The sequence below is a fragment of the Scleropages formosus genome, chromosome 7, assembly GCF_900964775.1.
Source record: "Scleropages formosus chromosome 7, fSclFor1.1, whole genome shotgun sequence".
Lineage (NCBI taxonomy): Eukaryota > Metazoa > Chordata > Actinopteri > Osteoglossiformes > Osteoglossidae > Scleropages > Scleropages formosus.
The window spans coordinates 16,303,612-16,317,510 of NC_041812.1; the positions used below are offsets into that span (position 1 = coordinate 16,303,612).

The following is a 13,899-nucleotide window of genomic DNA, read 5'->3' on the forward strand; positions in this document are numbered from 1 at the left end:
ACATTGCACACTGGCACGAATTCTGAAAGAACATAATAATCTCAGAATGCCCTGTCTTACTGTTGTTTTGGGAAACTGCGCTGCGGGGCGGGGGCTTTCGCACGAGTCCGGCTCAACATCACACACACAGCTTGAGGTGGCGTGGTGTGCGGAGGCCGAGTCCTGCGCGTCGGCCCCCCGTTTGGCCGTGCCCCGCCGCGAGTCTGGGCAGCGAGCTCTTGGGACCGTGTGAGGGATGTCATTGCTGCTTGACCAGTGTCTTGAGCACTTGTTTACCTGTTTTTTGCCAGCATGACCTGAAATAACCTAGAGGTTGAAAATATTTTCTTTCCCCGCATCCTGTTTGGTGTATATTTCAGCATCCTGAATTGCAGCTGCCTTTGCAGCTCAGCTTTTGCTCTGAGAAAGATACCCTAAAAGCAAAGCTCCAGGGAGCTGGAACTCCACACGTAGACTGAAAGGATGAGAATGCATGACATCGGTGCATTTGACTGCTTTGATTAAATTGTTAAATTCAGAGATTTCATGAGCTACAAATGGTAGGGGGCTAAAGAACGGGGTCAGTTGTGTGTCCCTCTTACTTTTCGTTGCTCTGGCTGTGTGTACTGCCAGGACTTTTAGTAAGACTCTTAAAGTGTGTGATTGTTATTGGTGCAGAGAACAAAGAGGATTAACATTCTGCTCTCTGATTATACAAGAACATTCTAGGGATTTTTCACATAGTATACCGGCTGAGAGCGCACACAGTCAAATCAAAAAAAAAAAAAAACCGTCCGTGCCAAAAATCTCTACACAGGTCTGACATTTTAATTATGTTGTGAGAAGGGGTGCCAGGCAGTGAAAAACTGCAATATCACTGCAGATAAGAACTCGTGAAGGCTTGATGGACGCAGGCAACGTTGTGTTGTGTTTTCACTTATTTATTTTGCTACGCAGAAAAGTCTCTTCTGTTCTGGGACAACATGATCTGGCCCGAATGAAAAGTGTAAATTTAGCCTTTCTGCTTCCCAGTTTGCTGTACCGTTTTGAGGAAGCTGTTGTCGTCATATTTTACGCCACAGCGACTCGCACGCTACAGGAGCGGTATATACGCAGCCAAGCCCGTGTCCCCACTGACCTGCATGTTTTTGCTCTGGGAGGAGAGCGCTCCTACCCTGGAGCGAAGCAGTGCATCGTCAGTCAGTCGAGCTGCAGAACCAGCTGGTCGAATCAGGTTTTAACCATTTTCCATAAGGTTGCGTAACTGTGTAAATGTGGCTCAATAATAATTCTGGCCGATGGAGAGTGCTCTGGCCTTTCTTCTTTCTGGTAAAGAGAAGGAGTACAGAAGTCGAGCAGAAATGCTCGCCCACATCAACACTGTTAGGGTCAGACGAGTGCGTTAGCCATCATTGGTACAGGTTTAAAAAGACTGTGTCTGTGTAGTGAAGGTTTCATAAAAGGAAGGTTTCATATCTCCAAGTTTGACTGCTGGCTGAATACTCTATTTCAGACTGCTCTGCTAGAGCTTTTTTTGATGATGTGCAAAAACGTTGATGCAGCTTCTAAAGTGGAACCCAAAGTGTGCAATTCTTTAGTTAATTATTTCTGAACAGCTTCGTTTTGCTGTTTTACATTTTCTCCTCGCATGACTTTGCCCAGTCAATTCGTGGCTGTGAAAAGGAGATCCGATTTAAAGAAAATGGGTCTGTGCTTAATTACAGAACCATGTGTCTAGTAAAACCGACTTAGAGATGGTTTCCTAAAAGTAGCCTCTTTGCTCACAGGTTTTCCCCCCAGTGCCCACCGTGACTGCAAACACATGCCGACATTTGGAAACAGGGTTGCTCTTGCAGCAGCTATTAATAAAAATCGTGTCCCCATCACCATGCTTGTTTGGATAGGGGGCCAACAGGGATGCAGGTTGGGGTGGGGGGATGTTTGTGGGCAGGGCTTTTATACTGATCCACCAGGCCAGCGTTATGTTGGCGGATGCAGGGATGGACATGTTTAGTTTCTCACCGTTGAGGAATTTGTGCCGACACTGAGCAGCTACGAGAAGTGTGGTCATGCCTGGAGTGCCCTCTTTCGGTGATAGTCCAGGAGTACAAATGGTTTCCTGCTTCACACTCCTGGCATGTCACCGTTGCCGTGTTGATGACTCTCACTACCCGTTTGTTCTGCTGCACCAGCATTTGTGGCTGTTTTAGATATTGAGGTCAGTAGTGTGGGCTGCAGAGGTCTGGGCTGCATGTGGCCTTAAGGAGATGCGTACTCATTCATCCTTCCAAGAAGCTCTGTTCTTTCTCTTTATATTCAAAGAAGTGATGGTTAATATGTTTCCCAGTCAGACATTCGTTAACTTATTAGTACCTGGCAGCGATGTTGTTTTGCTTTTTTCAAATCTGTAATTTGAAGTAGCCTCCTTGGTTTAGGACTTGTGCTCCTGGTCAGGGTAATTTCTGGTGTTATGGGTGATACTTTGAGCAGCGGTTGGTAAGGCATCATTAAGTATTCATTCCCGGAGTGGTTTAGTCCCTCCTTCATACCCCATATCTGCCAATCACAAGGCCATGCTCTGTGGAAAAGGCCTTTTGGACATCATACTCACTCAGGCATTTTTCATGCAAAGGTGTATGTAGTGACCTGCTCCACCATAAATTGTGGTTAGTGCGTTTGAGCAGTCCTACAGCTTTATGTAGTAAGTGATGGGTGAAACTGGGAGGCGTTGTTCAGACAGGACTTTGACCTGCCTGCATGGTGCCTGGGATATGAAATCCTGAGCAAAATGCTGGTGCTCTAAAGATGGAAGACACAGAGAGGAAATGTAAGTAATGAGAGGCCCAGATTTATGAAAGCATATATGCTGGTTTATGCAAGTCCTCCAGTTCACTTATGAAGATGGATAAAGATGCCCTATACCCCTCTTACCTGCCTTATGTTTGGAGCTGGCAGATCGTTGTCTTGTGGAAGTCCTTCTCTCTCAGTAAGCGGTCAGAATTCAGTTTTTATTGATACCAGGTGTTTCACGGCGTAGGCTCAGCTGCCTGATAAGTGTTGTGTATTACTGTTGCGTATGTGATCAACACCAAAAGCCTTGTTCTTAGACCTATTAGTCTTCCCTTTGGCGGTCACTTTCCTGCTTCTTCCCCTCTGACTTCAACCGATGGTGGGCTTGACGTGTGGGAGCTGGCTAGATCCACTCCCAGCTCCGCATGACTTGAACAGAGCTGAGAAATGTCATTGCCAACTTTGGCATTCCTGCTGGCGGTCTCCCCTCCCTTTCTCTACATTTACTGGTCGGATGCTTGACTTGTTTCTTTTCCCCCACGTTTGCTCCGTGTGGGGCCCCTGGCTCAGCGATGGCCGCTGTGTTTGCATCCCTGACCACTGGTAACCGAGAGCTGCCAGATATTTCAAATATAGGAGCTTAATCACAAGTGGGATCTGGATCATTGTTCAGTCATGCTGAGAAACTGGTAGCCACCAGGCTTGCAACACAAAATACAATAATAAAAAAAAAAAAAAAAAAAAGCTTTTTTCTTTCTTAACTTAAAAAAAAAAAAAAAAAATCTTAAATTAGTGATTTTAACATAAGTGAACTGCACAGTTTCACATTTACCTTTGTATTCATTAGATATTCTTACCCAAAGTGTTGTGGTTCAGCCCTTTGCTCAGATTAGGCTGCTGTCACTGACAATTAATTATTTTACTTACTGCCGCAGACAAAACCAAATATCCTCCAGTACAACCTTTGTTGTTTATGCTGTTTGAATTGATGAAATAATGGCTTACGTTACTAAATATTTCGAAATCTATTGAAACAGCAGAACAGTTTTAATTTACGTATTTAGCTGATGCTTTTCTCGAAAGCCACTTACAGTGTTTAGCTATCTACAATATTTACCGATTTACACAGCTGTGTAGTTTTTTACTAGAGCAATTCAGAGTAAATGCCTTGCTCAAGTTTACTACAGCTTGAGGTAGGATTCGAACCTGTGACCTTTGGGTCTAAAGGCAGACGCTCTAATGATTACGCTACTTGCTGCCCAGGGGTAATATTGTAGCCACCCCTGCTGGAAAAATTAGTGCTGCTTCTTGCAAATGTAATTATTACTGTTTGTGGACTGTGCATGCATTTGTGTGGCCCTGTGATTTAGTTCACCAATAGAAGGCACCATTCTGTTTAAACCCACCACCTCATGGCTTTTTCCTGTTCCGTCTTGTCCTCTTACAGTGTGCCCGGAGAAGTGCGAGCGGCGGGCGTGCACAGACGCAGGCGAATGCTGCCACCCTGAGTGCCTGGGCAGCTGCACGGCACCTGACAGTGACACGACCTGCGCGGCCTGCCTGCGCTACCACCACGAAGGCCGCTGTGTGCCCGACTGCCCCCCGGGCACCTACAAGTTCGAAGGCTGGCGCTGCATCACCATGGACCTGTGTGCCCGTGTGCACCTTCCCAATGACTTTGATGCCTTCGTCATCCATGATGGAGAATGTGTGCCTGAGTGCCCTACGGGCTTCACTCGCAATGAGAGCCAGAGGTCAGCAGAGCCCCCCTCCCACACACTTCCACTATCTGCAGCATCTTCATGAAAGGAAGACCTTTTTTGTCACAATAACTTTTTCACATTTTCTACTCAAAGTAAATGATTTCTTAATTAAAACCTTTGCATAAGGATCTCAATACTTTAAGGGTCGCGTTTTTCAAGAGTCCGTACGCAGGCCAAAAGAACACAAGCTTTTTAATGAATAAATGCCTCCTTTTTATTGCAGGCAACAAATCTGTAGATGCTCTGGGCTGACCTAGAGTTCTCACAGAGATGATTTTGCTTTTAGCAAACTGTGAATTTACGTTCCTCTACAGAGATGGGAATAAAGTCCAAAAGCCTTGTGCAAACAATGCTGTGTGCTCAAGTGCCTCATGTAGTTATTTATAATTTATAAGGTTTTCACTGTAATGTTGCCTTGACTAGGATGTGATAGATACATTTAACAATTATATAATAGCTGCACATGATGACCAAGGAAATTTATCATCCTGTTTTTTTAAAAAGTTTTTGTAATACTAAAATAACCTTTTAAAAATCTTTTTACTGCTCAGGAGTATATTAGTGCTGTCCACCTGTGCTTTAGGTCAGTGTAATTTTATTTTGTTTCTCTAGTAGTTTTTATTATGAAACCAACCACAACACAGACATTTTCTGAGGAAAGCAATGATCTTGATGAGCTCTCAAAGGATGTAAGGAAAGTTGGTCTTGCTGGTGCAAGAGGCTTTGGGTAGAGCCTGTTCTGCATTTGACTGTTTTTTGCTATCTGCATCTACTGCAGCATGTTCTGCAGTGCCTGCCATGGACCCTGTGACAAGATTTGCGAGGAGAAAGTGATCGACTCTGTGGACGCTGCGCAGTCGCTCAAGGGCTGCACAGTCATCAAGGGCAACCTGCACATAAACATTCGCAGAGGCAGTGAGTGTTGGCGTATCACATATACACACACACAGACGTGCACAATATATGCCCAAGCATTTGTCTAGAACACGTGGAATATGTGAGATCATGTTGTAGTACGCTGTTCGATCATGTAGTTCGCTGAGATGTATGTCGCTTTGGAGAAAAGCATCTGCTAAATGAATAAATGTAAATGTAGTATTACCGTGGCCTGTATGTAGTTTATACTGGCTTGTGCTTCTTTTTATTCAGTCAATCAGTACAGCTAGCTGCTTAGAAGACTGTTTTATCTAATGCATACATTATTATTATTGCTCAACTGATTGAAGCACTCATTTTCCAAACAGCTTAAAATGTCATCTATTCACAAGTGTAAATTTCATAAATACTGTACATACCTTTCTAATGGGTACTGCTGCAGGGCTGACTCTGGGACATGAAAGTGCAACCTTTAGGTCACGTGTCAAGTTTAACTTTTTGATTTAAATGCCTTACTGCTGTCAGATAACATAGCATCAGAGCTGGAGAGCTTCATGGGACTGATCCAGATGGTGACGGGGTACGTGCGGATCCGGCATTCACATACACTTGGCTCGCTGTCCTTCCTGAAGAGCCTGCGCTACATCAACGGGGAGGAGCTCAGTGAAGGGTAGGGTCCAAGTTCCACTTTCAGTGCCTTTCTGTGGTTCCGTTCCCACTGAACAGGGTAGTGCCTGTATAGCTGCCTTCTTTCCAGACTTGCGACATGGCATGCTACCTGCCCCCCCCCTCCACTTGATGGTTTGGAGCACTGTGCTGCATGAATTTGTAGTGTGTCCATTGTGGTGATTTTCTGTATCACTCTTCACTTAACATTTAAAGAACTCAAAAGTGGTTGACTGGTATTACTAATGAGATTCCTTCTTTCAATAAATCCGTTGTATTGGTCATGTACTCTCTGTCCAGTGATCTGACACAGCACTCTTCCGGCTGTGTATTCATGGTGTTGTCCACTGCATTCCCTGCTCTTTCATTAACACTGTTGTTTTTGTGACAGTGACATAATTGGCAGTATGTGAATTCTCTGGCTGCAGGACATGGTTTAGTTGGTAAAGAGCGATGAATAGATGTCATGGCGACAGTACATCGGTTAGCTCCTGTTCCTGCTGTCACTGGTTGCTGACCCCTCCCCAGTGCCCCATCTCCCACTTTGCTAGGCATGGGAATAGATTATAGAGGATGGTGGGAAATCCTGTTTTTTTTTTTTTTTTTTTTGCTTTTGGGTGTTTTTCTCAAGCAACAGTTCCAAGTGGGAAAGGGTGGATGTGAATCTTCAATGTGGAGGCATTTGAATTTGTCAGTGTTTTTATTTCTGGCCCTTCCAGAATGTACTCCTTTTCTGCACTGGATAATCAGAACCTTCAGTACTTATGGGATTGGAGCCAGCACAATCTGACTATCAAGGCAGGAAAACTCTTCTTCCGCTTCAACCCAAAGTTGTGCATGTCGGAAATCCGCAAGATGTGGGAGAAGACTGGAATCCAGGAGAAGTTTGAAGAGGGTGACTTCCGCAACAATGGTGACAGAGCCAGCTGTAAGTGGAGACTACATGTGCGCTCACACTACTGAACCTCTGCTTGTTCTTGTCAGTTCCTTTTTTAGCTTTGACATGGCTTCAGTGTATTTTTGTGTAGATGAATCTCACTACTACAACTAAATGAGGTTAAAATGTGGGGGACAGTCACTTCTTCTGTGTATTTGTCTTGTCTTGGAGAACAATTACCAAGGATCCTTGTGTCTGGACATTAGCAAAGCTGCAGGATTTATTCCATCAGGGCATTAACCAATGAAATATATAGGAATTCAGAACCCCTGATTCCCCAAAGATGTGCAAATGATTCAAGAAGTTGAGAAGATATGTGAGTTGGTCGGTAATATGAACACACTTCATTTCATATTGCAGTGCAGTCAGAACTTCTGAAAATATAAAAGAAAATGACCCTTTCTTGTTATGTAAAGCCTTTAGTTCTGCCTTTTAGGCATAAACTGAGCTTTACAGCAGAGACGGATGGTAGATGGTTGAGGAGTGGAATTCATAAAGTGATAAATGCACTGGTTTATTTGACATTCTTCTGAGTTATTGGATGTTGGTTTGGCTTTGTTCACAAACACTGCCTCAGGTCACTGGCAAGGGAATTGTAAAATGATTATGAGGATGAGGTCATTTTTTCAGGAATAAGACACTACCTGCAAAGTGCTGTAAGTCTCTTTCATAAAGTCTTTAGTTTTCTTTCTTTTTCTATCTGAAATGTCACCAAAACTACTTGGGCCGCATGTAAAACACCAAATGCCCACTTGAATCTGTCAGTCATTATCATAGTATATTGAAATGATAGAAATCATTAAGTGCTGCCTCACCTGTCTGTTGTGTGCAGGTGAGAGTCACATCCTGAAGTTCATGTCCAACAGCACCACAAGCACCCGCATCAAGCTGACTTGGGAGCGCTACCGACCTCCAGACTATCGCGACCTTATAAGCTTTATCTTGTACTACAAGGAAGCGTGAGTGCCCTTTGTCCATCGTTTAATAAACACAGGACCTAAAAGGATGGTCATAAGTGAAGTGGTCATAATTAAAGTACACATTATTAAATAATCAAGAAAATACAGTGGCAGTATGTATATCTTAATGAGGACACTTGGAGACTCTCAGATTAAGGTATCCACGGGTGAGTTGTGGTTCTCCTGTTTAGTTTAATGGGATAAAAAAAAAAGTCATATTTCCATTGAGTTTATTATATTGTTCATTTAGCAGATGTTCTCAGAGAGACACACAGTGACAGTAATTTTTTAAATGCATCTGAGTGCCATTGCACATCTTCTTATCCACTTCATGTTATTAAACAAAAGCTGAATAATGTTTAAACCACAAAATACAGTTCTGCTATGAGCTGGAAACTAACTTAGGTCAGCTGGTTCTATAGCATGGGTAGCACATCTGCTTTGTTAGGTGTGCAGGTAAACTGTAATGTGCTGCTCCATTGTGAGACACCCTAGATGTAAACCTTGTCATGTCAGAAATATCAATACATTGGTGGACATCTCAATCACCATGTGTTCTAGTAGCTCCTCAGTTCCCCCCAGTACAACCTTTGAGAGGGCTCTAGACTTCTTTTGACCTGCTGTTGGTGTGGATTTGCAGTCCTTTTCAGAACATCACAGAGTTTGACGGACAGGATGGCTGCGGGTCCAACAGCTGGAACATGGTTGATGTCGAGCTGCCAGCTAACAAGGACTCTAATCCGGGTGCCATGCTTTCATCGCTAAAACCATGGACTCAGTATGCCATCTTTGTGAAGGCTGTCACATTGGTTGTTGATGACAGGCACATCTTGGGAGCCAAGAGCAAAGTGGTCTATATTCGTACCAGCCCCTCAGGTAGGTCAGATTCATTGCAGCTTCCAGTTAACATCCAACTCATTGACAATAAATGTTATCTCAGAACAGTTTCTTCTACACAAACGCCCACTAAAGTCAGTTCAAGCAGCACACCTTCTGACCGTTAATCGCCACTCTTTGTTTATGCTCACTTAAGACCTCTCCTGACTTTACCCATGCTTACAGATGCAAATTTGGTTTCAGACCAAAAGTTTGTGGCCTTTTTAACTGTATATTTATACTTTATATTTACACTAATCTAATTGATTAGTGTATTCATTATAATATGCAGTCAAAGTTCTAAGTTTATATTCTGAAAAGCAGAGGTTATTAAAGAAGTTCAGAATATGCTAGTCTGGTGAAACCGTTCTTGGACTTGTTATGACTTAAATTACTGTAAAGAGTACAGTAATCCATTACATACAGTACATACAGAGCTTGTATACCAGGCTGGACGCCTTTTGTTTTAGGCTGAGTTGCAGCTTCAGGAGGTGACGGTAGACTCTTAGAAATTAAACTGTGATAGAGAAGCACAGTTTCTGTGCTATTCTTCTTGCAGAGCCATCAATGCCCCTGGACATGCGTTCCTACTCCAACTCTTCTTCAAAGCTGCTGGTGAAGTGGTCACCTCCCAACTCTCCTAACGGGAACATGACGTACTACTTGCTTCGATGGCAGCGACAGCCAGAGGACAAGGAGCTCTACATGCACAACTACTGCTCCAATGGTGAGCCCCCCATGGCCTCCTGAGCTGTGCAAGAAAATGATGAATTGGAAAATAAGCAAAGATAGAGCAGTCAGACTCCATGAAGAGGCTGTGTGAATGGAGGCTTGTGCTTAAAGTGGTCAGCTGGTAGCATAGTGGTTAGAGTTGCTGCTTTTGGACCCAAAGGTCGCAGGTTCAATTCCCACCTCCAGCTGTAGTACCCTTAAGCAAGGTACTTACCCTGAATTGCTCCAGTAGAATTACCCTGCTGTGTAAATGTAAATAATTTGTAAGTAACTTAACATTTTGAGTTGCTTTTGAGAAAAGTGTCAGCTAAATGAATAAATGTAGATGTAAGTGCTGTCATTATAGTGTTAGTGCAGCAACACCCACAATATGTCAGTTGTTTTCAGAAATTAGAAGGTAAATAAAAACTTCCAGTACTACACAGGGAATTTTTTTTAAATGTAGAGAGGTGGTTGTGAAAGAATGTGTAGGTAGAAAGATAATGGACTTATTGGACTAATTAAGGCAGCTAAATTAACTGGAACAAAAACCAGCAAACTGACCAACTTTCCACAGTCCTTTGAGCTTGGGAGAAAGTGAAGGAGTGCAAAGGAAGATGGACTCTGCCAAAGGGGAGCTTTTTGTTTCATCCCATGTGATTTTTAGAGCTGAAGATGCCCATCAGGATATCGGCTACAGGCGTGGTTGATATGGAGAACGACACGAAGGCCACCAAATCTGATGCAAGGGGTGGGGACAAGGGCCCCTGCTGCTCGTGCCCCAAGACAGTGGATGATCTGAAGGCTGAGGCAGAGGATGCCTCGTACCGCAAGGTCTTTGAGAACTTCCTGCACAACTCCATCTTCACCCCCAGGTAGGTTTGTGACACACCTGAGTGTGGCCAAATGCCAAAACCAGAAAGGAAAATACATGGTGATATGACATCAGCAACAACATCAAAGTGGAGGTGCACATACTTTATGGACATCTACATTTGCTGTGGTCAAGAACTTCTGGTATTTGAATGTGGACAGCCAGGCCTTTTGAGCTTCCACTACCTGTAGACTTCCTTTCTGTGGTTACATTCACATGTGTTTATTTAGCAGCTGTTGTTGGCCAAAGGGACTTGAGTGAATAGAACACAGGTACAGTAAGTACATACAAATATGTGACAATACAAACTACAGCAGCCAGGCCTTGGAGGGCTGAAGGTAGAGGAGTACAAGTGGCCTTTGGGGTGCCGTTCCTCAGAGTGCAGCACTTCCAAACCTGAGGGAGTCATGCAGACTCCAGTTGCCTTGTTACAGAACAGTCATGGATAGCCTGTTTTTTCTTAAATTGCTAACTGCTGTCAAGACTTCCTGCTTCTGAGAGCTCTTCTACACATAGACATGTAGGCACTGTTGAACAAATTTGTTTACCTGTCTTTGTGGGGATTTCACATTGATTCTTACATTAATGAAAGAAATCATTAGTACTCCCTCCGCTCCAGAAAAATTTGAAACTGGTTAAAAGCAAAAAGTTTTGGTACTTTTCCTGAACTTTTAAAAAAAAAAAAGTACATTTAACTTCATGGATAAGTTTTCAGGGGCCAGTATCCTTAGGAAAAAAACACATACACACACACACAGACATCTAACAGGGTGAAGCAAGGTCACAGGTCCTGGAGCAGACTGCAGACCGTGGTCAAGGCAATGTGGTTTGGAGCCTGGATGTGGTCCAAGCTGACCTGGGAGGACTCTGCCTCCTTCTGAGACTGTCATTTTACACTGTTCTTGATGTGATGAACTCTTTGTGGGTCAGTCTTTTTACAGCATTTTCCCCAGAGTTCTCAGCTCTGTGTTTCCACTGTGTTGCTTTCAGTAACATGCCTATGAAGTGAGGGTTTTTTTTTTTTTTTTGCCTTTCCCGCTAAAAATGCTCTTGCCTTTTTCTTCTTGTGGCTTGTGTCTGATGATTGGGTCTGTCAACTGTCCTGCAACTTGACCCATTTCAAAGTACAGTGTGAATAGTAACTAATTAGGTGTGCATTTATTCAGTTTTATGGTGTGAAAAGTTGTTTTTACTCTGTGGCACTGGGCCAAAGTATTAAATGGCTTTTTTAAATGAAAACATCATTAAACACCTCATAATTTTCTGAGCGATTTTGACATCTTTATTTCTTTGTGGTTTGGCATTGCCTAGTTGTTTAGAGCATCACTCACAGCAAGCAAAAATGCATTTAACAATGGGCAATGAGCTTTAGATATAGACACATGATTGTGGAAGCACAGTCAGTTTGTCAATACATATGGAGTCAAACACAACTTCATGCCACGGCATTCTGATTCAGCTGGAGAGACTTGTTGGTAGTTATAGGCTGGAAGACTAGACGGGAGGAAGTTGCAGTAGCTCATGTGAGATGATATGATGGCCTGGACCAGAATTTGCCTTGAATGTGTTGCGATATCAGTGTTGATACTGCACATCTCATGCAGGAAATATCTGCAGGGTCAGGTTATAACTTGAGTTCATTACTCCCAGACTCTTCCTGTACCCAAAGAATCAGATGAAGTGAGCAAATTGTCCAGTTTGATTAAAAAGTCTTACAGCAGGTGGCTGGCCCTACTAGAAGGTGGAGGATCTTGGGCTTGGAAAGATAGCTTTAGATGGTGCTCAGTCATCCAAACAAACATTTTCGACATGCAGGCTGCAGTGCAAAAGGATGTGTTTGTAGTGGTTGGGGCAAAAAACTGGATGAACTGAGTATCATTGGTGTAGCACTGATGGGAGTATCTGTGAGAGATTATGACAGATCCAAGAGGAGCAAACACTGAGCCCTATGCACCACCAGTTAAAAGAGACCGAGAGGCAGACTGGGAGCCATGCCAAGCAAACCTGGTAATGATCTAACTGATAGGTAAGGCTCAAAACATTTAACTGCTGTTCCTTTGCTTCCAAGCTGTGCTACTGGGTTCTGGTAGTATCGAACTGTGTTGAGAAATTAAGGAGAACAAGGAACGAGAAGCAGCTGTAACTATCATGAAGGCTTCTGATACTACAAAGAGGAGAGTGGCTCATCTTGAATCCAGAGTTGTCCATCAGGGAGATCATTCAGAGCAAGGAGTACATGTAAATGGCTACAAGTTGCATGTTTAAGAGTTTGGAAAGAAAATGGAAACAAGAGACTGACTTATAATTCTGGAAAGAGTGTGGGTTTATGAAAGTGAGAGGTTGCTGGGTTTAAAGGCAGATGGGAAATAACTAGGCCAAGGCAGATGATTAGATTGAAGGTGGAAGTAATAAAATGAATGTGCTGTATGGAAATGGCCTGCAAGAGAGGAGACTGGTTGGAATCGACAGAGCAGGTGGTGACTCGGTGTGTGAGCAGGACGTCAGAGAACTCACATTCTGAAAGGGGTTGAAATGCAGGGAATGAGGCTTTGGTGCGAGTCCTGCCATGGATGGGGAAGTTGGACTTCATAGGAAATGGGCCCTATGAGTTCCTGAAAAGCAATTCACGATTTTAAGGAGGGGAGAGAAGGTAGGATAAACTAGATAAAAAGGAAATGCTTTCCATTTCCCTCCCCCGACAGTGTTTTTATGGTACTGTTGTTTGGAACAGCTGGCTGCCAGGAAACATACAGCGGAGGTAGATGGAATACTAATGGAATGAAAAGGAAGATTCCTTGAGGCCTACAAGCCCCCATTCTTACCCAGTGAGTCAGCCTTGATGCACTCCACTGATACACACGTTTAAACCCTGGAATCCACCAGGTGTCCCCTTTGCGTTCAGCATCCCTGGCACAGGCATGCTGGTCTCCTCATCCTTGCATGCTGTCCCACCCTTTTCTGCAGTTTGGCTCTCTCCTAGAAAACAGCAGGCAGCTGTGTCCATGTGGCAATGCATGTCTGAGCGGAAGGTGATCCTGAGCAAGGGTTAGTGAAGGGTGAATAGGGAGGACCCTTGCTGAGCAAGAGGGAGGGGTTAGGGACAGGCGGGGGACTCCAGGCCTGTCTGGGTCATCTGAGGACATGTTTGGCTTAGAGAGGCCCTGTCTGGTGGACTCAGGCGCCTACAGCGCTCTCTTGCTGTGGAGCAATGAAACCTCCCATGCTACCCTGAAAAATGCATTTAGGCTGTGGCTGCACTGTCACATTTCTGACTGGACTTGTGCCTTCACTGCTGGAACTGTTAGAATCCAGTTTTTAAACATGCCATTTTTCACTGCCTAAATTGATTCAGTGAGAGCGCAAGAGTCCAGCTCTGATCATAACCAAGCAGGCAATGTTGATGTTCATATTTGTACCAGATACCTGCTAGGGTCTGAAGAGTGATTTTGTTCTGCTTCACAAGTCTCT

At 43.8% G+C, this 13,899-nt stretch overlaps 1 protein-coding gene across 2 annotated transcripts in view; it reads left to right on the top strand.

Annotated features, from left to right (window-relative positions):
* igf1ra (insulin-like growth factor 1a receptor) overlaps nucleotides 1-13,899 on the top strand; it is an 87,172-nt gene that overhangs the window by 58,015 nt on the left and 15,258 nt on the right. For both annotated transcript variants that reach the window (XM_018739380.2, XM_018739381.2), the window contains 8 exons: nucleotides 4,217-4,523; nucleotides 5,311-5,447; nucleotides 5,934-6,078; nucleotides 6,794-7,002; nucleotides 7,844-7,970; nucleotides 8,611-8,846; nucleotides 9,406-9,573; nucleotides 10,225-10,432. In XM_018739380.2, coding sequence (XP_018594896.2) covers nucleotides 4,217-4,523; nucleotides 5,311-5,447; nucleotides 5,934-6,078; nucleotides 6,794-7,002; nucleotides 7,844-7,970; nucleotides 8,611-8,846; nucleotides 9,406-9,573; nucleotides 10,225-10,432 — 1,537 coding nt within the window. The remainder of the gene's footprint in view (nucleotides 1-4,216; nucleotides 4,524-5,310; nucleotides 5,448-5,933; nucleotides 6,079-6,793; nucleotides 7,003-7,843; nucleotides 7,971-8,610; nucleotides 8,847-9,405; nucleotides 9,574-10,224; nucleotides 10,433-13,899) is intronic.